The sequence below is a fragment of the Cotesia glomerata genome, linkage group LG5 (genome assembly GCF_020080835.1).
Source record: "Cotesia glomerata isolate CgM1 linkage group LG5, MPM_Cglom_v2.3, whole genome shotgun sequence".
Taxonomy (NCBI): Eukaryota; Metazoa; Arthropoda; class Insecta; order Hymenoptera; family Braconidae; genus Cotesia; species Cotesia glomerata.
Window position 1 is genome coordinate 17,510,100 of NC_058162.1, and position 27,733 is coordinate 17,537,832.

At 36.5% G+C, this 27,733-nt stretch overlaps 1 protein-coding gene and 1 long non-coding RNA gene across 2 annotated transcripts in view; one reads left to right on the forward strand and one right to left on the reverse strand.

Annotated features, from left to right (window-relative positions):
* The window catches only part of LOC123266357 (protocadherin Fat 4-like), a 261,115-nt gene that overhangs the window by 169,307 nt on the left and 64,075 nt on the right, over nucleotides 1-27,733 (forward strand). Inside the window, exons 8-9 of the mRNA XM_044730596.1 lie at nucleotides 12,820-12,929; nucleotides 13,022-13,185. Of these exons, the coding sequence (XP_044586531.1) occupies nucleotides 12,820-12,929; nucleotides 13,022-13,185 (274 nt within the window). The remainder of the gene's footprint in view (nucleotides 1-12,819; nucleotides 12,930-13,021; nucleotides 13,186-27,733) is intronic.
* LOC123266371 lies at nucleotides 11,289-27,700 on the reverse strand. The gene is made up of 3 exons (XR_006509757.1): nucleotides 27,615-27,700; nucleotides 26,884-26,887; nucleotides 11,289-11,299 (listed from the first exon to the last, which is right to left on the reverse strand). It is a non-coding gene; the product is annotated as an uncharacterized LOC123266371 (long non-coding RNA).

Genomic DNA, 27,733 nt, shown 5'->3' on the forward strand with positions numbered 1-27,733 from the left:
AATAATGAATTATTTATAATTTATTATTATTATTATTTGTGTGCATTGCCGTAAATCATTGTCATATAGTACCTAATTTTACTATGAGTGATAAATCATAGCCTTTACTCGCACGGGTGAGGCCCTACAATATCGATCGCGAGCAAAGAGTTCATTGAATTAGGGAAAATGGCTAGAGAGGCCCTTGTTGTCGAACACGAGGCCTCGAACGGTTTACGGTGACAAAAATTGAGCAGACACGCGGTGGCCCGCTTGGTGTGAGGTATACACGCGGGACCTCCACTATTGTAGGGAGTGTGGATTTGGTGCCTTGGGTTGAGTTTCCTTTTTGGTGAGTACTCACAAGTTGAGATCGATTAATATCCGCACACCGCTGTCTCCTGGCTTAAATAATTTATTCTTTTATCGTTTAATTAAATTCACTATCGATTTATCGGGTCGATCCCGTAGCGAGTAAGGGTTATTTTAAGGGAATACTTGTACCTATCCCGAAAGCCTCGTGTGGATCCCTGAAATGGCCAGCAATTACTAATTAAAGCATTACACTTACATTAATTATTATTACGTTTGTAAATAATATTGAAAAGCTAATATCTAAAATTATCGTTTATATTGGTTTAATTGTTTGAAATCTATTATAAAGTTCCATAAAGAATTTAATTTGTTATTTGGAAAGTAGATTTAGTTTTAAGTAATACCGTTTATAAATAAATAATTTATTGTTATTAAGATTTACCGATTAAACAATGATTTATTTTATGTAAGTTAATTCCCGGATTCTTTTCCTATGACTCATCTTCCTAGTTCAATTCGTTAATATAAAATATTATTTTATAATTAATTATTTATTATTTCTAATTGTAAATTCTGTCTTGACCTTGACTTTAGTTACTTTAAGATTTACCTTTTCATTTGCATTAGTTTAAATCGTTAATTGATCGTCCGGCGCGGCCCCTGGAATTTTCATTATTTTTGGTAATTTTTGCATAAAAATTACCTGGCGTCCAAATGTGCACTAACCCAGCCTGAGGGGTTTCCGGGTTAATTTTATTATATATTAAAAGGGCGAGCGTAAAATACCCTACCCAGCCGATATCTCCGCCATCGGTCGAATTTAGTTAAATTTTGGGGGAAAGTATTGTTACAAGTTGAATTTTTAGGGAAGACGAGATTACCAGATGATTATATTTTGGTGTCATTGGATGTTATTTCATTATTTACTAACATTTCGAAGGACTTGGTATTAGCTACTATTGAAGAGAACTGGGATGAGTTCAAGAATATGGTAAAGGTTCCTAAAGATATACTGATGGACTTGGTCAATATATGCTTCAATACGAGTTATTTTACATTTTACAATGACATCTATGTACAGTGGGATGGGTCGGCTATGGGAAATCCGGCAAGCCCGTCGTTGGCGAACTTGGTTATGAATCATGTATTGAACAAAGTATTACCTCTTTTACCTTTTGAAGTAGCGTTTCTCAAATTATATGTTGATGATACGTTACTGGCAATCCCTCAGAGTGAGGTTGGCAATCTCTTGGGATATTTCAATAGTATACACCTGAAAATTCAACTCACGATGGAAGTGGAAGTTAATTACCAGATTGCATTTTTGGACACTAAGGTTATAAGGATGGAAGATGGTGAGCTACGCACGAAGTGGTATCAGAAGTCTACGAGTTCGGGTAGATTGCTTAATTTTAATTATTATCATCCTCTGACTCAAAAATGTAGTGTCGTGTTGGGACTAATGTATAGAGCTTTAAAGTTGAGTCATCCTAGCTTCCATGAAGATAATTTAAAAGAAGTTAGGTGTATTTTAGAGGGGAATAATTACCCGAGGTCGTTTGTGGATATCTGTTTAAGGAAGTTCAGGGACCAGTATCTGAATGGTGAGAAATTCATTGAACGTAATTCTAAAGAAAATAGGTTCAGGTTTCCGTTTGTGAGAGGATTGACTCGTGGGATATCGTTTAGTTTCCGTGGAACAGATTGGAAGCCTGCGTTTTATAATATACGTAGGATAGGTGACGTCTATTCAAGACTTAAAGACAAAGCACCACTGAGCCATGTTTCAGAGGTCTTTTATAAGATTCCATGCTCTTGTAACAAACTATACATAGGTCAGACTAAGCAATATTTATTGAAAAGAATTTACCAGCATAAGAACAGCTGTGAATTAAAATTTAGAAAGAAAGAAAATCAGACTGCTTTAGCTTCCCACCACTTCAATACTGGTCATAGTTTCAATTTTGATGGGGTGGAGGTTTTAGATAAGGAAAGTTATTGGCTGAAAAGAAATATTAGTGAAATGGTCCATATTAGTTTAAATGATACTGTGAATATGAAAACGGATACGGATAACTTGAATAGCTTATATAGTAGACTAATTGAGAGTTATAAATTTAGAAAAAAGAACTAACTTGAATTCTTGCGCGTTCTGCTTAGTGCGCCGTTTGACATGTAGAGAGCGCTTGTGAATGTTTACCAGCTGTTTTAATTTTGGTTTTTAGTTGAGAATTACTCGTGACGGTAGAATGTTTAGATTATTTATTTTTGTCAATAACCTCTAAGTTATTGATAGTATTATAAATTGTAAACATTTTGGAGCTGTATTATCTACTGTTTTTTATTTATGATTTGGATGACGTTGAGAATCATGTACACATGTGTTGTTGTACTTCAGAATGTTTTTGTAATGATCATTGGTATGACTATGTTTTGACAGAGTATTCGAGGTAATTTTATTGCTTGGAATTATGTAATTAATTGTTTATAATTGCTATGGGTAATTTTTATATGAATTTATTTATGATTGCTGATAATTGTTATTTATTTCTTATTTTTTATATTAACTGAATTTTTTTATATTAATTGAATTTTGTGATATTGTTTTTAATGACTATGTATAAAAATTGATTGTAATATTTGTCTGTCAAACTAGATACCTGAGGATGTCGGAATAAAACCGACGAAACGTCGTAAAACGAATAGTTGTGTTGAAACTTATTTATGGTCTTCTCACCTGACTTCTACTGCATAATTAATATTATTAACTAATTAACATTTCGCTTCATATTTTGTTAAGATATAGGAACTTAAAGGCTTTATTTTGTCCTTTTTCCTATTCTTTGAGGTATTGAAAAATTTTAATTCACTTTAACTTAATTTCTAGAATGGGCGAAGAGTATTGCGACAGAAGAAATAACCTCCAAAAAATTCGTAAAAAGCATACTTCATAAGTGTTCTAATAAGCGTGAGTATGCGGTTACGGATAACTCAGAAAAAGAAAATCAGAAACAGAAGTGCAGTAAGTTTAAATACCACCGACTGACTACATATATACACTGTAAAAAATTTGCGGAGTGAATGAGGAGTGAATGATTTTTACTTAATTTTTATTAATAATAAAATTCACTACGCATTCACTCTCAAAATGAATGAATTTAGAAATAAATAAATTTTTATAAAGAAAATATTTTTATAAACGTTTTTTATATTTAATTATTAAAAATTTAATTTATTATTTTTGATAACATTTCATTTTAATCATTATTATAATGTTTTTATTTATTTTTTTTTATAAATTAAAAATTTTCAAAAATATATATATATATATATATATATATATATATATATATATATATATATATATATATATATATATATATATATATAATACTAGCGGACCCAACAGACGTTGTCATGTACACACGTCTTAAATTTAGAAATTTTAGGAATGAGCTTGTATAGTTAAAAACATCATTAGTTAACAATATGCAATGGGCATTCTTCAATAATTAACATTTTTGTAAATATAAGCCCATTTTGATTTTATACTCATCAAGAGCTTTCATTTGAGTACCCACATGCATTTTTGATATATTTTATATATTTATATATTTCACAAATAACATATATATAAAATATATAAAAAATGTCATGTGGGTACTCAAATGAAAGAACTCAATGAGTGTAACATCGGGATGAGCTTATATCTTTCAAAACTTCAATAATTAAGAAATGACATTGTATCTTGTCAACTAATGACATTTACAAAGATATAAGCTCATCCCGATGTTACACTCATCGAGACCTTTCATTTGAGTACCCACATCAATTTTTTATATATTTTATATATTTATATCTTCTAATATATAAAATTCTCGTGTCACAGTTTTCGTTGCCATACTCCTCCGAAACGGCTTGACCGATTTTGATGAAATTTTTTGTGCTTATCCGGTATCTATGAGAATCGGCCAACATCTATTTTTCATCCCCCTAAATGTTAGGGGTAGTCCACCCCTAAATTTTTTTATTTTTTAGACAAAATTTTTAATTTCTATTTTTTTATGATACAACATACAAAAATACATACAATCCTCAATTTTCACCCTTCTACGATCAACCCTTATTTTTTAATAGCCATTTTAGTAATTTAATCATTTTTCCTCTCCGGTCGAAAACTGATCAATCGTCATTTAATTAGTTATCCCCGCCAGATGTCTACAGGTGTCACTTCTGACCCAGTAAACAGCACGGAGTAGGGATAAGAACGAAGCCGGTCTCCTTTCTTTCTCACTCCCTACACAGTTGTCAGCCATCATTATTGTTTATGCATCAAGTATAGTAGTAACGCTGACAATTATTATTTTGCTATCTCAGTGTAACTCTCATATTAACTTTTAATCATTCCTAATTTATCAATAATAATTAAATTATCAATTTAGAGAGTATTTTGCACGATTAGTTAATCAAGTGATTTTATAACCTCAAAAGTACTCAACACGTGACACGAGCTTCCAATAACAATGGATTTTGTGTTGTAAGTATACTTTTTTTTATTTATATCGAAAATGTTGTTGATCTTATGAAAATGTAATTTTAATTTAATTTTATTAAAAAAATGTAATTGAACAATTAAGATTTTCATAGTTTCCAAAAAATCAATCATTATGAATCTTTATTTTGAAATGTCAATGGAAATATTGGTTGTATGAAAAAATTATAAGAGACAATGTTTTCATAAAATTTAATTTTTTACTTTTGTTTGAAAAATTTTTCCATAAAACTTATATTTTTGTTATAATTTCAAAACTAATCATTTCAAAACTGCGGCAAAAATCCTGGCCCTAATTATACTTTTAACATTTTTCATCATTAAATAATTTCATTAATTCTATTTATGTATGTTTTGTACAGTGAGCAATGCCAAGAAAACGCAAAGGGGCTGATTTGAGCCGCAGTACAAGTAAAGCTCGAAACTTGCGAAATAGCAGATCCGAAAGAACAGAAGAACAAATCCAGCAACAAAATACTGATGCACGTGTCAGAATGGCGCAATTGCATCAAGAAGAGCCAGAAGATACACGAGCTGAACGCAATGAAGTCAGAAAATTAGAACAACGACAATCACGCCGTTTCACAGTCAATAGACGAAGAACAAATGACCAACAACGACAACAGGTACATCGATCAAATATTTCCCGATGTACACACACAGTACATAAATCATGAGTGGCTTGCAGAAAGAGCGATTTTAGCGGCAAAAAATGTAGACGTTGACAATTTAAATCTAAAGATACAAACGTTGTTGCCAGGGAACTTAGTATCATATAAATCTATTGATACAGTTTGCGACGACAGCGAAGCAGTAAATTTTCCCACAGAGTTTTTGAACTCACTGGATTTGCTGGGCATGCCACCGCATAATTTACAATTAAAGGTTGGATCTCCAATTATCTTGCTTCGTAATTTGAACCCACCCCGGCTGTGCAACGGTACGCGATAAGTCATTCAAAAATTAATGAAAAATGTGATCGAAGCCAGGATTTTAAATGGCAAGTTCAGAGGTGAAAATATACTCATACCACGGATTCCTATTATACCTACAGATGTGCCAATTCAATTCAAACGTATTCAGTTTCCGATTAGATTGGCATTTGCAATGGCTATCAACAAATCCCAAGGTCAAACGATGTCTGTTTGTGGATTAGATTTGAGAACACCATGTTTTTCACACGGACAATTATACGTGGCATGCTCTCGAGTGGGTAAACCATCCAGTTTGTTTGTGTTAGCTAAAGATGGACTAACAAAAAATATTGTTCATGCTATAGCATTAAAAGATTGATATTGTTTAATAGTGTGACTGTCGTAATTGTTTAATTAATGATATATAATTTTAAGGAATAAATTATAATAACTTAAAAATAATGTTTGCCTTGTTATTTTTATATTCCCTCATCGTTCACAGCGCTCCATGCTTATTTCACGCATATACCACATTCTTACATACATACAATATACACATTCTAACATACATACATACTTACAATAAGTAAGCTATTTTTTGTCTACACTAGAAATTACTAGGAAATTATTTATATGGCAAAACAACGTTTGCCGGGTCAGCTAGTATATTATATATATGTTGTGATGCCTTTTCCGGCACTGGCGTCGACAGGACCGGATCAGGTCAACAAAAATTAATTGGCCTACCTGGTTCGTAGATTTGGTTGGGCGCCAGGAACTCAATGTTCCACGGGTCGATATCACTGTTGATCTTCGTTGGGCGGCGGGTCGGTGGTGAAGAGATTCAAAATCGAATAACGGCAATCGACGGACAAAGAAATTGAAATTGGACGATGGGATCGGTTAATCAGAGCAACAACAATTAAAAAAAAAAAAATAATTGAAGCGTGCAATTCTAATCCAGCAACGGTTTATTCAACAACAAATATATTCTGTCGGCAATGTCGCATTAATAACAAAAATTATTTTAACGCAAAAATAATTCTAACGCAAAACTAGTGCTAACGCAATGATTCAACATTTCAAAATAAAACAAATTACAAAAAAAGTATTCGAGTAACCAAAAAAAAAATTACCAAGTCTTTTCTTTAAAAAAAAAAAATATTAATTAATTCAACTCGCCAAATTTATTCAAAAATTTTCAAAACAAATAATTAATTCGACTCGCCAAATTTATTCAAAAATTTTCAAAACAAATAATTAATTCAACTCGCCAAATTTATTAAAAAGGAAATAATTATTTCAATCGCAAAATTTTATCAAAATTTTCAATCGCAAAATTTTATCAAAAATTCCAATCGCCAAATTTAATAACAAAATCTCAATCGCAAAACTTTATCAAAAATCGCAACCGCAAAATTTATTTAAGAAGTTTATTTCTTTTTTTTTTTTAAAAAATAATAATTTCAATCGCAAAATTTTTAATACACAAATTTCTAGAGAATATAATAAATTCAATCGCAAAAACCTAATAAAGATCTCAAAATTATCCAAAAATAATTCAAATCGCCAAATTGTTCAACAATGACAAGAAAAAAAAATTCAATTATGCGAAGTATTCAAATTAGTCAACTTATTTTCCAAAGCAATTTACTAAGCCGCTTTGTCGGGTATTTGAAGCTCGAGGTAGGTAAACAGTACTTATAATCCCGACCAAAAATTCCACACACACAAACACGCGACTCAACGGTACCGTGCCGCAGAGTGTCGTCACTAAGCTTCAAAAATACCGCACGGAATTTATCTAATTCCGTACAACTCGAATTATAAACAAATTATTTTAACACGACAAAATTCGCGGTGATGACACCCTGGGGCTAATAAAGACAGCGACCAGACTTACCCTGCAGCTACCGTAGACGTCTCGGGCGATGCTGGCTAAGCAGGCGAAGTTGGCGGCAAAACTGACGGAAGAGCGTCGATGTCTCGGCGATGGCGTGTCCGGGGTCGTAGTGTCCAAAACAACTCGGCGAAATATTGCACAATAATGTACACAATTGTACTCACGTTAGCGACAAATTAAAAAAAAAAATAAACAGCAAAAATAATCAAAAAGAGAACTGCACGATGCCACAGTCACAGCGTCCAGATCAGAATTGCACAAAAATGGCTGCTTCCTCGGCAACATGTGTTTTTTTCTTCTGCGCAACCAAAAATCTGCGCGGCACAAACAGCTCACGGCATTTTCCAGCCGGCCGTAGTCAGTCGTGGTTGCGTTTGTTCCTCTGGGCGATCGATGATTGGTCGATACTTCGATTAGTGATCAGCCTCGTGTTCAGATGGCGCCTCGCATACTTGTTGTTGATCGCTCTCCGTCGTCATTGGTCCATTCAAATTTTCTCGTCGTTCCATCCTCGCGGCCAGATGTCGCGTTGATCGTCGATGGCTCGTAGAAATTCGCGAGTCGTCTGATCGCTATAGTCTAGTCTCACTCACTCATGCATTCAACAATAGTTCACACTCATTCCGGTATTCTTTTTATTTAAATTTTTAATTTAAATTCGGCGCGTTTTCTTTTACTAATTTTACCTCAAGCTTGTCATTCTGATCGGGAGGCTGCTTGGGGCGACACAGGCGCGTTGAATCTCTGCTTCTCCTCAGCTTAGCCAACCTAATAATTTTAAAACTCGTAATTTCAAATTTTAGAAAATTTTTCCCATGTCACAATGTATATATGAAAAATATATCAAAAATGCATGTGGGTACTCAAATGAAAGCTCGTGATGAGTGTAACATCGGGATGTGAGCTTATATCTTCAAAAATATTAATAGTTTACCAGGTACAAGGTCATTTCTTCATTATGTATCTAGACACAGAGCATTTTTTAATGTAGCCTAGATTCTTATTATAATAAACTGACTATTGGTGAGAAAGATATTATGAAACTTTGAAAAAGCCCAACTCCAAGCAAAAACCCATTTTATTATATAAATACACTGACCACAAAATTTTTTTTATTCTCTTAATAATATAGATTATTATTATTATTATTTGATTATTATTGTTGTTTTAACTATTATTGCATACTACATGAAAATTATGTTGCTGTCACATGAAAATCAATTTTTTTTTCCGTGTATATATTATAGAAATTATTTCGAACTCACTCCGCACGTAAATTTTATCTTTATTTTATTTTGAAAACGATTCCTATAATGGTATAGGAATGATTCCTATAAAATTCTTCCTATACCATTATGGGAATAGTTCCCATAATGATATAGGAAACATTGCTATATTATTATGGGAATATTTCCCATAATATTATGGGAATGGTTCCTATAAATATAGGAACCATTCCCATCGTTATGGGAAATGTTCCAATAATTCTGGAAAAATTTCCTATAATTATGGGAACAGTTCCTGTAATTGCCTGGGAACTGTTCCCATAAAATTATGGGAATAGTTCCCATATTTTTCTTTCCGTGTAGTTTATTTATGTGAATAAATAATTAAAAATCAATTTGATTTAATAAAATGCTTTGAATTAAATTAAATTAAATAAATTTATAATAAAAACATAATTATTTATATTACAATTTTTTTAGGGTTTTTTTATGTTCTTAAATTTAATGTATCTAATTAATAATAATATAATATACTCAATAATTTGAAATGATTTAATTTACAAATTAATTTTTTTATCAATAATTTTTAAGTTACTATTTAAATTTATTTGTATTGAACTATTTAATGTTGGTATGAGTGTATTTTGGAAAGTTACATTGATCAATAAAAAAAATTGAAGATAAAAATATCGATCAAAACAATTAAAAATTGTCTAGTAGGCTCATGTAGGTTCATGTAGGCTTATGTAGGTTCATTATTATGACTCGGGTAGCGGTAGTTTTTAACTTGGTAGAAAATTGCGTTTGTTGTGCAGGAAGCTGCTCAAGGCTATCATTGAAATGACCAAGCTACTATACTTCAAATGGTGGTTTACTAAAACGAAAATGATACTATTAAGCATTTAGGCTTAGTTGGTATCTCAGATTGTCTTAAACATGACACAGTTTTGATTTATTTATTTCAAGAACAATTGATTTCTTTTTTGAGAGAAAAATTTACTGTTATTGAAAGGATTTTTTACTTCTCAGATGGAGCACCTCAGCAATTTAAAAATAAAAAAACATTTACTAATTTATGTTAATATTATGCTGACTTTAGAATCATCGTTGAGTGGCATTTTTTTGCGACTGCCCATGGCAAAGGACCATGCGATGGGCTTGTAGGTCCAGTAAAACGACATGCTGCTAGAGCTTCATTACAAATGGAAAATAAAAAACATATAAGGTAAAAGCCCCAATAGATGATCACGTACCAGTATATGATCACTCCATGTATTTGTATATCTATATTCACAAATATAGGTATACAAATACATGGAGTGATCATATACTGGTACATGATCATATATTGGGGCTTTTACCTTACTGGCACCACAAGATTGGAATTCCTGGGCAATAAGAATTTTACAGGCGTTGATTTTACTTTCATAACGAATGATGATTATTTAGACAAAAAAAAATGTGTTAGACGTACGATATTCTTTATCAAAAATGGTAAAGGGTACACAGACATTGCACACTTTTACCGATAAATGATGAAATTGGATATGCTCTTATTAAAACTGAATCAACATCTGAAAAAAGTTCAAAAATAAAAGTATTTTAATTATAAAGACTTTACGTTTAATTTAATTGCGATTGAACAAAAAATATGCACATCGTGAAAACCATATATTTTGTGTAAAAAACTCTGATTTTTCAGAAAAAAAAGTCAAATTGGATGTACCTTGCACCGCACATCGAGAAAAATCAATTTTTCCACTTTAATTGGATTTCAAAGGGTCTTCTGATGTGTTTATAATAAAATGAATATTTTTATTCAAAAGCTGAGCATTTTTCCCACAAAATAAGATTTTTTGTGGATTTTAATAAAAAAGCTTCCTTCTTCAGAAAAATTCCTAAAAAAGTTATAAAAAATTTTTTTTCAAAATTTCAAAAAATCATAACTCCAGAACCGCTGCATGTTAAGGGCTGAAACTTGTAGGGAATTTATTTCTTATTAATAGAGAACACCGCCATAAATTTTAAACATAATCCGCGAGCGTCGCCCCGTAAAAATGTTCTTATTTGGTGGAATGACCCATATATATATATATATATATATATATATATATATATATGCTATATATATATATATATATATATGCACATATATATATATATATATATATATATGCTATATATATATATATATATATATACCCGGGGAAAAATGATCAGATCTGATCAGATATGAACAGGCATGAGTCTTCAGGTCTGATCAGATATGAAAAATGACCGGGTCTGATCAGACCTGGCCAGGCATGTTCATGTCTGATCAGACCTGTTCATGTCTGACTCGATCAGGTCCATAAAAAAAAAAAAATTGGTGCCGACGGGGATTCGAACCATGTACGTTTCGCTCTTCAGACTGATACTTTACCTGTTGACCCAATGACTCATCTCATCTCTAATGTACCTTTTAAACTACTTTAAGTAATTTAAATTTTATACATGACTTATCCTTATAGTTAACGGAGTTCTATACTTAATTTATTAATTATTAATAATTAATTATACACAGTAAAAAATTTCGCGTCATTGCGTCAAAAAATTTCGTGATAAAAATTTTTATGTTAAATATTTAACACTTTTTTGTGTTAATTTAACAAAATAAATGTTAAATTTACACATAAAAGTGTTAAATATTTAACACAAAAATTTTTAACACAAAATTTCTTGACACAATGACGCAAAATTTTTTACTGTGTATATTAGAGTGATTCATTTGGGACGGCTATGTATTTTTTTCGATCCATTAACATATGGTTCTCTGTAAAGTAAAAAAAAAATTTCTTCAAGGTTTATTCCGCAATTATAATTTTATTGTTATCTTTTAAAATTGAAGTTTTTTTTTAATTAAAACGTATAGGAAATGAAAAATTATTTGTGTGTTCTACAATTCAGCAGCTTTTGACACTACTGCAATGGACCAAGGCGGTAGCTTAAAATAATAACAGACACCTTGAAAGGACTTATCGCCTATCGATATCAACTGATATATTTTGGTATTTTCACGCTATCAAACTCAAACTTTTAATAAATAATCTTATTTTTCGCGTATTCAATAGAACACAGTAAAAAATTTTATGTCACTGCGTCAAAATTCATCGTTAAAAATCATCGTTTTGGCATGGAAAATTAAAAAGTTCATGCTTATATAAAACGAACTTTTTGATGAAAGTTGTACATTTAAAATTTATAAGGGGATAGAAACTGATACGTCATACGGAACAAATTAATTTTAAAAATAGAACTGCAGTCTATAGTTCGATAAAATTTTTTTCCAGACTTAAAATATCATTTAAGAGGGCAAAACATGCATGAACAGTTCTTGTCAGCTGATATATGGAGTTTTAACCCTTATCTATTTTAGGCTAGATCAGACATGATTAGACATGGACAGGTCTGATCAGGTCTGAGCATATTTAATACTTCAGACATGAACAGGCTTGATCAGATCTGATCAGGTCTGAGCGTATTTAATGCTTCAGACATGAACAGGTATGAACAGACATGAGCAGACATGAACAGGCTTGATCAGGTCTGAGCGTATTCAACACTCCAGACATGAACAGGTCTGATCAGGTCTGAGCATATTTAACGGTTCAGACATGAACAGGCATGGACAGGTCTGATCAGGTCTGAGCATATTTAACGGTTCAGACATGAACAGGCACGGATAGGTCTGATCAGGCCTAATTTCAGGCCTAATCATACATGAACAGGCCTGATCAGGTCGGATTTCAGGCCTGATCAGATATGAACAGATCTGATCAGTCCTGATCATTTTTTCTCGGGTATATATATATGTATATATATATTATATGATGAATCTATTTTATCTTAGAGTGTAAGATTTGGTTTTAATATCTGATTATATTTTTGTAGTTAAGCACAACAATTCAGCTGTAATACAAATATACATTATCGCTGAGGATAATCGAGTGATTTTTACATTTCAAAATAGTGCCACTTATGTTATTGAGAAGCGAATATTTGTTAGTATAAATTTTTCCGATTGAAGTAATACTCTTATTTTTCTTATATTCTTTCATAATAATTACTTCTTGCTTTTCTTATTGATTTTTAGATTATTAAATCGTTTTCCAAACAGTTTGGATATACTTGCAACATTGATGAAATAAAAAGTGATACTGGCAACAGCAATCAAGCTTTTGATAACCGTACTACACTTATATCGCATTTCATTGATCCAAATAATAATTTACCTATTAAAGCAAGTACTATAGTTTCGTAAGTATTTCTAATTAATGCTTAAATAATGCTATTCAATAAATAGTTAAAACCCAAGAAACATATTGTGACGTTATTTTTTCGACCGGGGTCTATTTAAAATGAACGTCACTAGCGCCAACGGATTTTTTGTGATTTTAAGTCGATATTCCAAGGCCAAAATTTTATAGAAAATAATTGAGAGGATTAAAAGTGAGTCTTTAGCGAACCTTCAGTGAGTTCTTAGTGAGTCTTTAGTAGGTAGAGTCCGAGTGTAGATGCCGAGTAACGAGGAGCTACAGTTTTAGTGTGAATTTAGAGAGTTACAGTTACAGTCGAGCTTTTGAGATTTTTGAAATTAGAGTCATTTTAGAGTCAAGTTTTTGGAAAATATAGAGGTCGAGTTATTTATGAGTTTTATTGAGTTATTTTGGATTTGTGGCTTTTGAATTTTGAGTTTTGAGTTTCGAATTTTAAGTTTTGGGTTTTGAGGCTGCAGAGTATGTGGGTAAATCAGCGTTACCGTGGAGCGGGACTATAAGTCACCCGGTTTCGGTTGATGCTAGACGACAGTCTAACCCTTTGAGACTTCCAGGTGGAATGCCTAGGTCTGGTTGAGATGCCAGCGCTCTGATGTAGAGGAACATGACGAAAGCATATGGGATCAGTTTGAGTTACGTTTACGTTTACGTTTTTCGTTAAGTTTTTGTTACGTTTAAGTTACGTTTTTGATATTTTAATTTTAAGTTTAAGTTACGTTTTGAGTTACGTTTTTGGTTTCGATCCCAGCAGTAGTCAGTTCCCGGAGAGCATCCACTAAAGGAATATCCGTACTCCGAGCCTCAATTGTTTGATTTAGAGATTAAAATGTTTATGGGGATTAATTGAATATAGAAATTTTAGTTGGGAGTGAGTCATGTTTAAGAATACTTGAGTTTTAGATTTTGTTAAAGTTAGTTGGATTTTAGATTTTGTTAAGGAGAGTTGAGTCTTAGACCTCGTAGAGGACAGTCGAGTTGGAGGGTCGCCTCTGATCACTTCAAGTGATCGGATGTGCGTATTATTGCAGCTACAGGTTAAGAGTTTAGTCTCTTGAATTTTAGTTTACGTTACAGAAATGAATATAGTTATGAGGTTTATTTAAGTTAGTATAAAAAGTTACTCAGCATCGGCATTGTTTATATCAGGTATGATTTTAGTTTATTTATTGTAATTTGAGCGTTAATAATTTAGTTTTTGGTCTTGAGATCTCGGATAGTCTCGTTTATAGTAAACTTTTGTATTATAAAGAATTTAGAGTTTTGTTGATAGATTTAATTGAGATTGTTATTCGAGTCATTAAGATTTATTTATTTATTTGTTTTATTTTATAAGAATAAGGTACTGTAACTTGGCTATAGCGTTGATATTGTTAGCTATATCGTTCTAGTAATTTTATATGGATTTGAGATTAAGTTTGTTAATTAAGTTTACGGTTTATTAAATAAATACCGATTTTGTTTTAATGATAAATTTTTTAGTGTTGCGTATAAAATTATTACAATTATGGATCCTCTCTAACCGAACCACCCCCTCTCTCTACAAACCAGCACACTGAGTGACCCCGAGGTATTCCGTTGTCCTTCTGATTTTTGGTCTTTATTTTGTTAAGTTTTCTGTATTTTCGATTTAGTTTACGTTTTAGCTAGTTTGATAATTTCTAGCGAATAAAAATTATCTAATTACGTTTTAGTTTAAGTTTGAGTTCTGATATTGTTTGAGTTTGCGTTTAAGTTTAGCTAGTTTGAGAATTCCTAGCGAATAAAAATTCTTTACGTTCCGTGTTCACTAGTTTGGTAATTCTAGTGATTAAAAATTACCTGGCGCCCTATTTTATCGAGACTAGAGACCAAGAATCGGAAAGATAACGAAGTATAACCCAGATTTTATTTTTAGAATTAAGTTTAGTTAAGTTCCCGTATACCCCCCTTGAAAATTTGGTTATAATATGTCACGCAAGATTCTTGAGTAAGTGCTTGTGCAAAGCTTATAGTTACTAGCGTCTCCATCTACGTATGGGCCTTGTGCAAGATCTTGTCACAAAAGGAACTGACATTTTGAGAACGAATAGACAGCGATATGTGATTTACTGTCATAAGACAAAGGTAAATTTTTGTCGAAGACTTTCACAAGATTAATAATTTTTAATTGTTATAAATATATACCACAAGACCCCTAAGTGGAAAACGATGCTAGCAATAATTATCAAGTTTGAGAGCAGTCTTGAGCAAGCCTTGTTAACGATTGTAGTATGGAAAAATACTGAAATAAAAATGTATGCAAAATTAAGAAAAACTTTTACATAATCTGCAATAAAGAATGTGTTAAAATGTCGGCTAAAGTGGTTAAATTGATAGGTTAAACCTACACAAATTTTAATGGACAAAGAGAGATTAATTTTCTCTCATTATATTGTTTTCCCATTCTTATGTGTTACTACTTATATTCTGACTTAAAGAATGTAGTTTTTATAGCAAAAAATTCGTTATACGGAACGTCAAAGTATCAAGTAATTTCTGTACCTTGGATGCGAGGAGGCTGATGGGGTTATTTTTCTATAGTAGTATAGTTTGGGCAAAATCCGTGCAGTTATGTGGTCTTTAACCGAACATGTGCGTTTATCAAACACATATAGTCAAGTATGCGATTATTGTGTACTTTGGAGATGACATACAGCGCTTGAAAAGTCAACTTCCAGAGCAGGTGTTGTAAAAATGAATCAAAAGCTGTTGAAAATAAAGAAGTTTATTGTAAATTACATACCTAGGCCAGTAAAATAAGAAAAGTCTTAGATTACATGTAATTCTTGGTCGAGGCGAAGCCAAGGTTGACAAACATGTGATCTGAGGCTTTACCTTTTACTGGCCAAGGTGTAAATACTATTTTTCTGCTCGACGTAGTCGGAATGAGGCAACTTCGTTTAGCGCAGCGGCTAGAAAGTTGCTACTTTTTAGCCGGAAGGCAGACAATTATTTTCAAAACTCTTTTAGACTTTCAATACTTTCAAATTCTTTCCCTTATGGAGAATTAATAGGGTCGGTAGTCTTGAATTCCCGGTAAAAACAATATATGGTCATAATATGCATGTTAAAAAAAAAAAAGATCTGGAAAGATAAAAAATAGAGAAATTTAAAACGTTTTCAATTCTGAACAATTTATACGCCCGCAATTTCGGAGCATTAAATCCTTTTACATATTTTCAAATCTGAGGTTTTTTAAAGATTTAAATTTAAATTTTCAATCGCTAAATAATATTCGAATTTAATTTCATGGAAAGTTTAAAAAATATTCAAAAGCACTCACTTTTTCGAACACTGTCAAATATTTTTTAATCGTGAAATAATACGCAAATTTTATTTTATGGAAAGATTCGAAACGATTCTCGAATACTTTTTTTTGATACTTATAAATAATAAATATATTCATACTTTTTAACCACTAAATAATAGTCAAATTTCCCTTTATCCGAAGATATTAAAAGATTCAGAAATATTTAATTTTTTTGCTATTTTCTTGTGCTTTTGAATATTTTTCAATAAATATTCCACTCTATTTAAAGTTACTCAAGATTAACGCTGAAATAGTTATGAATTCAAACTTTGTAACTTGATAAACTTTATCAAAAAATATTACTTTTTTATTTTTTGTAGAACATTTTGTCACCTAAAAATTATTTCTGATAAATTTTTCAAAATTTTTTAGAGATTATGAGTTACTTGCATTTTCATGCTAATCAATTATAAATAATAATTTTTTTTTAAATTATCATTATTTTTAACTTCCCGCTAAAAAAATCAAAGATTTTCGAAAATCGGGAAGTTACTGTTTTGACCCCGTTTTTCGAAAATCGAGTTTTCATCGGATCTCGACGTTTTGAGGTCCTGGGAAGCTTCCCTGACTATTCCCGCGATGGTGCCTGTATGTCTGTATGTAAGTATGTGTGTGTGTACGTATGTATGTAAACCTCTCATAACTTTTGAACAGCTTGACCGATGTAATTGCGGTTGATGCCATTCGAAAGGGCTTGACTGAACTTAGATTTTAAATATACTTTAAAACGATTCGGACTGGTAGACTTTGAGAAATCTCAAAAAAACTACAAAAAAAAATTTTTAACTTCCCGCTAAGAAAATTGAAAATTTTCAAAAATCGGGAAGTTATTGGTTTTACCCCGTTTTTCGAAAATCGAGTTTTCATCAGATCTCGACGTTTTGAGGTCCTAGGAAGCTTTCCTGACCATTCCCGCGAGGGTGTCACTATGTCTGTATGTATGTGTGTGTGTGTGTGTGTGTGTGTAAGTATGTAAACCTCTTATAACTTTTGAACGGTTGAACCGATTTCATCGCGGTTGGTGCCATTCAAAAGGACTTCGCCAAACTTAGATTTCCTGTTAATTTGAACTGATTCGGACCGATAGACTTTGAGAAATTTGGAGAAATCTAAAAAAAAGTAGGAAAAAAAATTTTTTCTGAAGTGGTTTTTTTGGGATAACTTTTAAACGGCTCAACCGATCGATTCAAAAAACTGATCAGCTATCAACCTTGAAAAACCACGTCGATCGCCGCCAATCCTGTCAAAATCGATTGATTCGTTCGAGAGATATCGTGAACGAAAGAAAACCTACAAAAGTGTTTTTTCGGAGTTACTCCGAAATTTCTAGTTTGACCAATTGAAACTTAAGAATTCTTAATGAGGCTTGAAAAACTGCGTAGAATGCCGCCAACTGCGTAAAAATCGGTTCATTCATTTAAAAGTTATTGCGGTTTGAAAATTAAAAAAATAGTGTTCTATGAAACTTCTATCAGACTTTTGAGCTCAAGAGCTCAAAAGCATAGATAAGGTATCGTTTTGAGCTCGGAGAACTCAAAATAACACACAAATTGTATTTTTGGGCTCAAAGAGCTAAGAAAAATGGCCATGTATTAACGGAATCAGCGGGAAGTTGTAGGGATGCCCTTCAGGGTCAACGATTTTCCTAATTTTTAGGTAGATTTCTTTAGAAATCTAACTATTGTAGCCGGTGTCATATCGTAATTTTTATAAAATTTTGTCATAATATGTTTTATTCCATTGAGTAATGTCGAAAAATGACATTGGCTTAAAAGTTCATATATGTATTTATGTATATATATATTATAACGGGTATTTCGAACTCGTGCGTTATCGAGGATGAAACCCGAAATAAATAACTTGGCCTACCTGCCTTACCTGTTGTTGGGCGCCAGGAGCTTTGCTCCAATCACGTCGATTCCGGCTACTCCGGTCCGGGACTCTATTCGTCGGGTGGCGGGCCTTTAAGGGTACGACTTAATTTTAGAAGGATCGAGGAAATTACTCGGGGTTGCTCGTATTAATTCTCAATTAATAAAAATATTATTAATTTATTGACAATAAATTAAAGCAATCGGCTCAGGATAACAATATCGAGGAACGAAACGCCTAATAATAATATTTGACACCGTCGTCGATTCGCAGCTCGCAAGCAAACCTTTAAGTTTAACAATCCAGTACAAAATTTCCCAAATCACCGCAATAAACTTATTTGATAATAATTAATTAAATCTTTAAACAAAAAAAATAAATCTGCGCTCAAGTTTATTAATAATCATTAGGGCCGAAAATTTAGTTTTTTTAAAAGAAAGAGACAGAAGATAGGTGTATCCAAGTGTTCTGATTCGTCGTAATAAATTAATTGTTTTTTGTTTTTCGCAATCAAGTGAAGACAGCAGCTTGAAGAAAAAATAAAAATTAGATTGCTGATCCAACATGAAAATATGAAAAATATGTCAAAAAAAATAGGTTGGTTTGCAAATGTAAAGGTGCTTGTAAACAAATACAAGTCTGTACTGCTCAGATAAATAAAGAAGAGAATTTGAAGCACAGTGTTGGGATTAAAATGTTCGATAAAATTAGTTTAAAGTGAACAGTGACAAGCTGGCGATTTCGCTGAAGATCGCGTAAAAGAGTTGCTCCCGTTCTCACTGGTAATTTTGCTGGAGATCGCACTGACGTTCTTTTTAAAGGTCTCGCTAGAACTCTTGCTGACAGTCTCGCTGGAAATCACGCTGACAGTTATTCTAGAGGTCTCGCTGACGGTCTCACTGGAGGTCGTTTTGCTGGAAGTTGTGCTAATGGTATTGCTGCCGGTCTCGCTTGGTGATTTTGCTGGCGATCGCGCTGACGGTCCCGCTGGAGATCACGCTGACGGTCTCGCTGGTGATTTCCAGCGAGACTTCCAGAAAGACCGTCAGCGTGATCACCAGCGAGACCTCCAGAAAGATCGTCAGCGTGATTTCAGCAAGATCGTCAGCGTTATTTCCAACGAGACTTCCAGAAAGACAGTCAGCGTGATCACCAGCGAGACCTCTAGAAAGATCGTCAGCGTGATCTCCAGCGAGATCGTGAGCGTGATCTCCAGCGAGATCGTGAGCGTGATCTCCAGCGAGACTCCCAAAAAAACCGTCAGCGTGGTCACCAGCGAGACCTTTAGAAAAACCGTCAGCGTGATCTCCAGCGAGACCTCCAGAAAGATTGTCAGCGTGATCTCCAGCGATACCATCGCCGTGATCGCTAACAAAATTATCAGCGTGACCGGCAGCGTGACCTCTAGAAAGATCGTCAGCGTAATCACCAGCGTGACCTCCAGAAAGATCGTCAGCGTGATCTCCAGCGAGACCATCAGCGAGACCGTCAGCAAGAGTTTTAGCGAGACCTTTCGAAAGACCGTTGGCGTGATCTCCAGCGAGACCTCCAGAAAGACCGTCAGTATGATCTCCAGAAAGACCGTCAGCGTGATCTCCAGCGATACCATCACCGTGATCGCCATCAAAATTACCAGCGAAACTTCTAGCAATACCATCAGCTCGATCTCTAGCAAGATCTTTAGCGAGACCGTCAGCGAGACCTCTAAAAAGACCATCAGCGTGATTTCCAGCAAGACCATCGGCAAGAGTTCTAGCGAGACCTCCAGTGAGACCTTCAAAAAGACCGTCAGTGTGATCTCCAGCAAAATTACCAGTGAGGCCGGGACCAATTCTTTTACGCGATCTTGAGCGAAATTGCCAGCTTGTTTACTGTTCTCTTTAAATTAATTTGATTAAACATTTTAGTCACAACACTGTGCTTCAAATTCTCTTCTTTATTTATCTGAGCAGTACAGAGTTGTATTTGTTTACAAGCACCTTTACATCTGAAAACCAACCTGTTTTTTTTGACATATTTTTCATATTTTCATGTTGGATTAGCAATCTAATTTTAATTTTTTCTTCAAGCTGCTGTCTTCACTTGATTGCGAAAAACAAAAAACAATTAATTTATTATGACCAATCAGAACGCTTGGCTACACCTATCTTCTGTCTCTCTCTTTTAAGAAAACTAAATTCTCGGCCCTAATAATCATTAATAATTAATAAAGTAAATGAATCAAATGATTAAATCACCGCATTTAATTAGTGAGTAAGTAATGTTAATAACAAAAAAAAAATTCACTCTCACTCTCAATATAATTAATAACGATTAATTAAATAATTAAATCTTATCTTCAAATCGCCAACTTTGATTGGTAACTAATTGAATTTTAAACAAAAATCATAAATCGCCGAATTTAATTAAATAATAAATAATTAAATTTCTAAACCAACAATAATCATTTGCCGAATTTGATTCATCGGAAATAATTAGATTTTTGAATAAATACCATTAATCGCCGAATATCATTTAATAATAAATAATTATGAGGATAGAAGAAGAATATATGGCGAGGCTTTCGCCTACCTCCGAAGAGGCCGTTTCCTGGGCTCAAAAAAGCGATACACGCACGTATATTTGTCCTACCCCCACCATAGCGAGAACACAGCCCAGTTCGCGGACAAGGAAAAACCGCCGCTCTCTTGTGTTTATACACATTCATTGAACAGCTGCAAGAGTTGCGTATAATTGTAAGTGTGTGCAACTCTCATCGACTCCTCTGGCAACTCATTCCCTGTAGGCACATCGAGATGTACCTACAGGATATGAGCAGTATCCAGCGGGGACCACGGGAAGGCGGAAGCGATTGAAGACCATGTTGTTTGTGTGATGTGTTGTGTGTAAAGTATGATTTTACGCGTAAGTGTTTGCGTGTGTAGGGTGCCCGGGCACTTGTGTTATTTGTGGTCATTTTCCCTAGCTTATTCTACGGCAGTCATCCAAAGCTTTATACTGTCCTCACAATTGTGTTGAGCATATCGCTTGTGCCGAGGCGCTCCGACTCTAACTAGGTGGATGTCTGTTGAGTCTCGTCCCTAGTCGCGTTTTCATTAGCTAGCTGGGTTTGGAGTATGCAGCACATTACTACGTTACTGAAATCTTTTAAAAGCTTGAAGTTACTTCGGGATGTGGCAATCGCACGCGCAACGCTCGCCCACTCCGCGTTCCCACCCCATATGTCCTTAAGCACCTCACGTTGAGGCTCGTACTTATGGCATTCAAGCATTAAGTGCTCCACGTTGTCAACCCTTTCTCCTAACCCATTCTCCCTACACTCGTCGCAGAATCTACTATCCGTATGTTCGTACTTGTATTGGTATTCTCTAAAGCAACCGTGGCCGGTTAGGATTTGGGTCAGCCAGAAGTTAGGGCTGATCCATTTGTTTGTTAGACGCTCTGCTACGTCTGGAAAGAAGACTTTAGTTTCGCGGCCGTTCTCTGATGTATCCCATTGTTCTTGCCACCGACGTATGGTTTCAGTTCTAAGGGTGACAAAGCGATCCTCCGCATCTGGCTGCACGGTGACGTTTCCAAGGGTAGCCTGTTTGCCGATACGGAGGTTGTATCGCACGCACCGTTCGTCTATTACGAGCTGAATGGGCACTGCCCCCGCGACTACGCAAATCCCGTCAAGCGAAACTGTCCTGTAGGCAGTAGTTGTTGTTATTAGCGCTTGACGCTGAAGTGCTCGAAGATGTCTCTAGTCCTCCCTATCGCAACGGTCACTCCAAGCTGCCGCCGCATACGTGACGACAGGCATAAAGAAACCCTTGTATATGGTAGACATAGCTGGGTGTCGCAATCCCCATTCTGCCCGCGCAATACGCCGCATGCGCCCGAATACGCTACTTAGTTTCGCACGCCTTGTTTTAATGTGATTTTTCACTTTGAGGCCCTCGTCGAAGTGTACCCCTAAGTATCTGACGCTTGATTTGAATTTGACTTTGGAGTCTCCTATCATTATTTTTGGCGGTTTGTTATCGTATTTGGGCTTTCTCTGTCGTCCTTTTGCTTCATAGGGGTACGGGCTCTTTTTGTCCTTACGTGGACCGCGATGTATAAAATTGGTTCTTGAGGAAGATGGCTTCAGTCTTCGACTTCGACAGCTCGAGCTTTGCGGAACAGCACCATTCCAGTATCTTATCTACTACTATTTGACTATAACGCTCTATTTCTTTTCTCGAAGAGCCTTCTACTAAGACGAGCAAATCGTCAGCAAACGCAACAAATTTATTCCCGTGTTCTGTCAATTCGAGTCTCTTGAGGAGATCGTCGAACATGATGTTCCAAAATAATGGTCCTAGCACTGATCCTTGCGGGCACCCTCGCGTTGGCGTTTTCGACTCGCTACCAAAACCCCATGACAGCGCGACCGATCTGTCCTCAAAGTAATTCCGAATTACCGCGTAAATGTTGCTAGGGCAGCCTCTGGCCTTGAGGCCCTCGAGTACTAACGGCCACCACACATCGTCAAAAGCGCCAGAGATATCAAAGAGAAGTCCGACCACCAGTCTCTTCTCTGAAGTGTCTACCAATCGGCGCATCTCCACAATTGCATCTTCCGTCGACTTTTTGGCTGTGAAGCCAAACTGTCGGCTCGAAATTTACCCCTCCGCTAAGACTGTGGTGGTGAGTCGCTCTTTGATGAGCTTCTCGAACACCTTACCTAAACCCGAAAGGAGGCAAATTGGCCGATAAGATTTAGGGTCATTTGCGTTTTTGTCGGTGCTTTTAACTAACATTATGATTGCCCCCTTCTTCCACTCTTTTGGTAATGCTCCTAGCGCCAAGCAAGCATTATATAACTCTAAAAACTGTTCGCGAAGTATAACCCCTGCGCGTTTAACTACCTCGTTTTCTATTAAGTCCGGCCCCGGGGCCTTCTTGTTTTTCAGTGTTATTAAGACCTTGTCCAGTTCGCGAGGGGTAAACGGTTCAGCGTCCGCGGTGTCAGGTAGTAAAATTGTGTTGACTCTAATCTTTTCCTGATCGGGGGTTTCGTTGTCCTGGTCATCGTCTACAATATGCGTCTCGAGAAAACATCTGGCTGTTTCCTTAAAATTTTCCGTGGATGCTCCGTTACGATTTAGCGTGCGCATTGCACTTTTGACTCTTTTTTTTTTGCGCAGGTTCTGTAAAGAGGACCCCACTTTTCTTGATTACCTTTCTTCGTAACAAAGTCCCGCCAGCTGCTTTCCCTCGTCCGCTTTATGTCTGTCGAGTATTGTTACCGTAGTGTTCTGTATTTGACGCTTAGGGTATTTTTAACTAATTCGTCCCTTTCCCTTTGATATACTCGTCTGGCTTTGTTCACCAGCTTCTTCGCGCGTGTTAATTTCCTGGTCCACCATGGGTATGATTTTACATGGGTTTTCCTACGCGGGATCGCGGCTTCGCAAGCTTCTAAGATTGATTTGCCAAGTGCAGAAGCATACCTTTCCACGTCCTCAACCGATTCCACTTCAAGGCCTTCAAGGTTTGTGCATGCACACGAGAAAAGGATTTCGTCAAACTTTTTCCAATTGGCCAACGTTAAGTTGAACCTCTTGGGGTCTGCCTGTGCGCCATCCTTCTCCCCCGACTTAGCTCCTAGAGTGATCTCGATCGGGTAGTGGTCAGTATTCTGCACCCAACTTCTATTAATGGACCAGCTAAGAATGCTACTCACGAGTTTAGGCGTGACGAGTGTCACATCGATATACGAACTCCCGTTAGTTGATTCAAACGTCGGACCCTCCCTCGCGTTGTTGATTATCTCTAACTCGTGTGCGTCAATAAATTGCTCTAACTTTTCGCCACGCGCGTCGTCAGTCTCGGATCCCCATCTCTCGGATTTCGCGTTCGCGTCCATTGATATTAATACCCGTTTCCCTCTCAGTGCTCGGACCACTTTCTCTAAGTGCTTTAAATGCATGTCTATTTCGTCTTTGTACTGGAAGTATGCCGAGACTACGAAAAACGATGTGTCAGGTCCCATGATCTGAGCGTATACGCAGTGAGTTGTACTAAGTTGTGATAAAACCAGCAACTGGTATTTAGGATTCGTTAAGCAAATGGCCGCATATGGCCTAGACCTGGTTTCGGCAGCAACTTGTATCCCGCAACCGAACCCAGGTATTTTGAAACTATTATTACTATTTGCTGCGTATGGCTCTTGTAGAAGGAGAACATCAATACGTTTTTCCTCCCACAACTGACTCGCCTCCAGAGTCCCAGCTCTGTCGTTCCGCAAATTTGCCTGCAAAACTCGAAAACCTTCAACCCCCATTACCCGGGTCGCGTGCGGAGACTTTCGATTTGACCTAACGCCCGGCGCGAGCCCATCTAAGTTTGCCGAGTTCGCGGACCCTCTGAGGGTGTTTTTAGTCGTTTCGAGGCATCTTCGCCGGTCGATGCTTCGCGAGTAAGATTCAGAAACCCCCCTTCTACTTGGATTTATCTCTTCTAAGTTCAATCGCGTGAGTTTAACCAAACAGGGTCGCGTAGCTAGAGGCATTAGCTGTTTTATACGTAATGCTTCCGCGAGCTTACACGAACGCGATCGCGATGCCGAATTCACGGGCCGGCGATAAACGGGAACGTCAGATAGCAGCTCGTTCGGAGAAACGCGGTTGGCTATTCTGGCGCTCCGTCGAACGGTCGAAAGAGTTTGGTGACCACCGAACGTGGGTGCGTCACCTATCCGAGGCTTTGCCGTATTTTCCTGACCAATTTATTAAAGTTGTTAGAGCTGGTAACACCTACAACCGCTTCTCCCCCCGGCGCTCGCGTTTGACGAAACCACTTGTTGCCGGACGCATGGTACTGCTACGTTGGTGACAGGGTTTGCAACCCCCCTGCCTTAAAAGCCCTCGCCACGTAAGTCAAGCTTAGCTTTTTAGGTTAGCTGAAAAGGTAAAAGGAACCTCTCAGTCACCTTGGGTGTAAACCCTCAGAGACCGGGGCAGTAAGCTGCATCCCTCCCACTCAGTCAAAGGCGATACACAGACACAGAAATTGCACGAAGAACCCGGCAGCTTGCGCATATCACGTCCACCGCACACGACCTCCGGCCCTTCTCTTTGAAGAAAAAGACTCACAGATTAAGTGCTGCATAACCCCTTGGCAAGAGTGACAGGGCCGACTCACAACGAACGGGACATATGTCCACTATGGTGTTCGGGGTCGCATTTACCGTGATTGCGATCTGCCACATAAGAGTCATTAGCAAGCAAGCGCAGTAGGTATTCCTACTGGTGCAAAACTATTGACCCGTGACACACAGAGCATTAAAGTAAATGAAGTAGGACCGTCACCCAAGTCAGGGGCCCTTACAGGTTGCTACCATCCGGAGCCAGATGGACCTGATTTTTTCACGAGGTTTTACTCCTCTGACTTCTCCTTCCCCGTCATAGACAGGGCCCCGGGCTTGTCACCGGTATAGCGGAGCAGGGTTTTGTGGCGGTGCCTGTCAGAATCCATTCGTATTGCTTTCGAAAGTATAATAAAATAAAATAATAATAAAGATGCAAACAAACTCTCCAGAGTCCCCGCCGGAAATTCATTCGTATTGCTTCCGAAAAGTATAATGAACGAAAACAAAACGAAAAATTTCCTTAACGAGAAAAAAGTCATGCATGGGGCGCGCATGCTGGAGCACACTCACACCCACACACGACTAGTTCTCTGAGTGCACAAACCTTCATCGTCTCCTCAGGTGGTCACACAATACAGGAATTGTGCAGGAACATGACAGTGTTCTGCCACATTCACTACGCACGACCTCCGGCTTTTATACTTTCAAAGAAAAGGCACAGATTAAGTGCTGCGTAATACCCTTGGAAACCGGGGCAGAAAAGGAACCTCTCATATTACCTTGGGTGGTTTCGTGTTGCGTAGAACCCTTGGATAACCAGGGCAGAACTTAGTTGAGCCTCCACATGAGGAATCAGCCGGAGGATTTTACTCAGATCATCAGCTGTCACAACCAGCTACGCGATCCCCCGTGATCTACGATTGTGAGCAAGATGAGTGACTTGCACTCCCCACTTGGGGTTATAGTGCAGGACGAGAACCCATTCATCCTGCATTGTGTGGTTTACTCAGGTAGCCACCTTCTACCTTGGTAGTCCCTTCTACCTTTGGCAGCCGTGTTCAGCCATTGACAGCCTCGTTCTGTCTTTGGTAGCCCTATCTACCTTGGCCGTTTTGGCCTTTACGTAATTTAGATCCGGCTGGACCGCAACCCATGATGCTCCAGCCTGCTAATGTATATCCCTTGAATAATAGGGCGAGGTGCCTTCACAGTCCTCTACCTTGCATTAACTCTATAATCCAAATCCGTTACTCTGTCCTAAGCTAGCAGGCCAGAGATTGGGCATTGGAAGTATAGTTTTCTTGGTGAGAGTCGCAAGGTCCAACTAACACCGTACTCGAGCAGGCAGGGGGCGTAACTCCCCTTTTTCTGGTGACAAATGATAATAACAAGATAATAATAAAAAAGTTCCCATAGGGAGAGTTCCTACCAGAGTTAGGTCACTCTGCCTTGCAGTGGTGACTTTTGATTTTCAGTAACATGACTAGGGTCACACTACCTACTCATCAAACTCCATGAAAGGAAGTCACTTACTTCATTCGTATCCCTTTTGCCGGGACGTATTGCTTTCCAAAATATAATAAAAAGAACTGCAATAGAAATCGCAGTGGCAATTTTTGGTTTGGGGTAACGCATCGAGGGATGCCTTTCAATGTTACCTTACTTATAGCGGAACCCACGAAAAGGGAATTGCTTGCTTAACTATGTTCTCTTGAGTTCGCCCTCACTCCCTCAAGAGAGTCATAGTTACTCCCGCCAATTATTAGGATAGAAGAATATATGGCGAGGCTTTCGCCTACCTCCGAAGAGGCCGTTTCCTGGGCTCAAAAGAGCTATACACGCACGTACATCTATCCTACCCTCACATAGGAAATACACAGCCAAGTTTGCCGGCAAGGAAAAACCCTGTCCTCAAGCATTTACGCTATCATAGGACAGATGTGAATTGAGTTGAATTTAATGTCAATCTGTCCTCGTACTTAGTTAACTGTATCAACCCATTCAACGACTGCGTTAGCCTGATCGGTAATATAATGACAACCCGACCAGTTACCAGTGGGGCCCATGCGGGGAGGTGCAGCCGTAAGACCTGTTTGAGCCATAACACTTATCCCCCCTTACAAGAGTCTCGTTCGTTCTTCTGTCTAGTCTAGTCCCCGAATCTTTGAGCTTACCTGCATTGCCAAATTATTTTGACAACGTCACGAG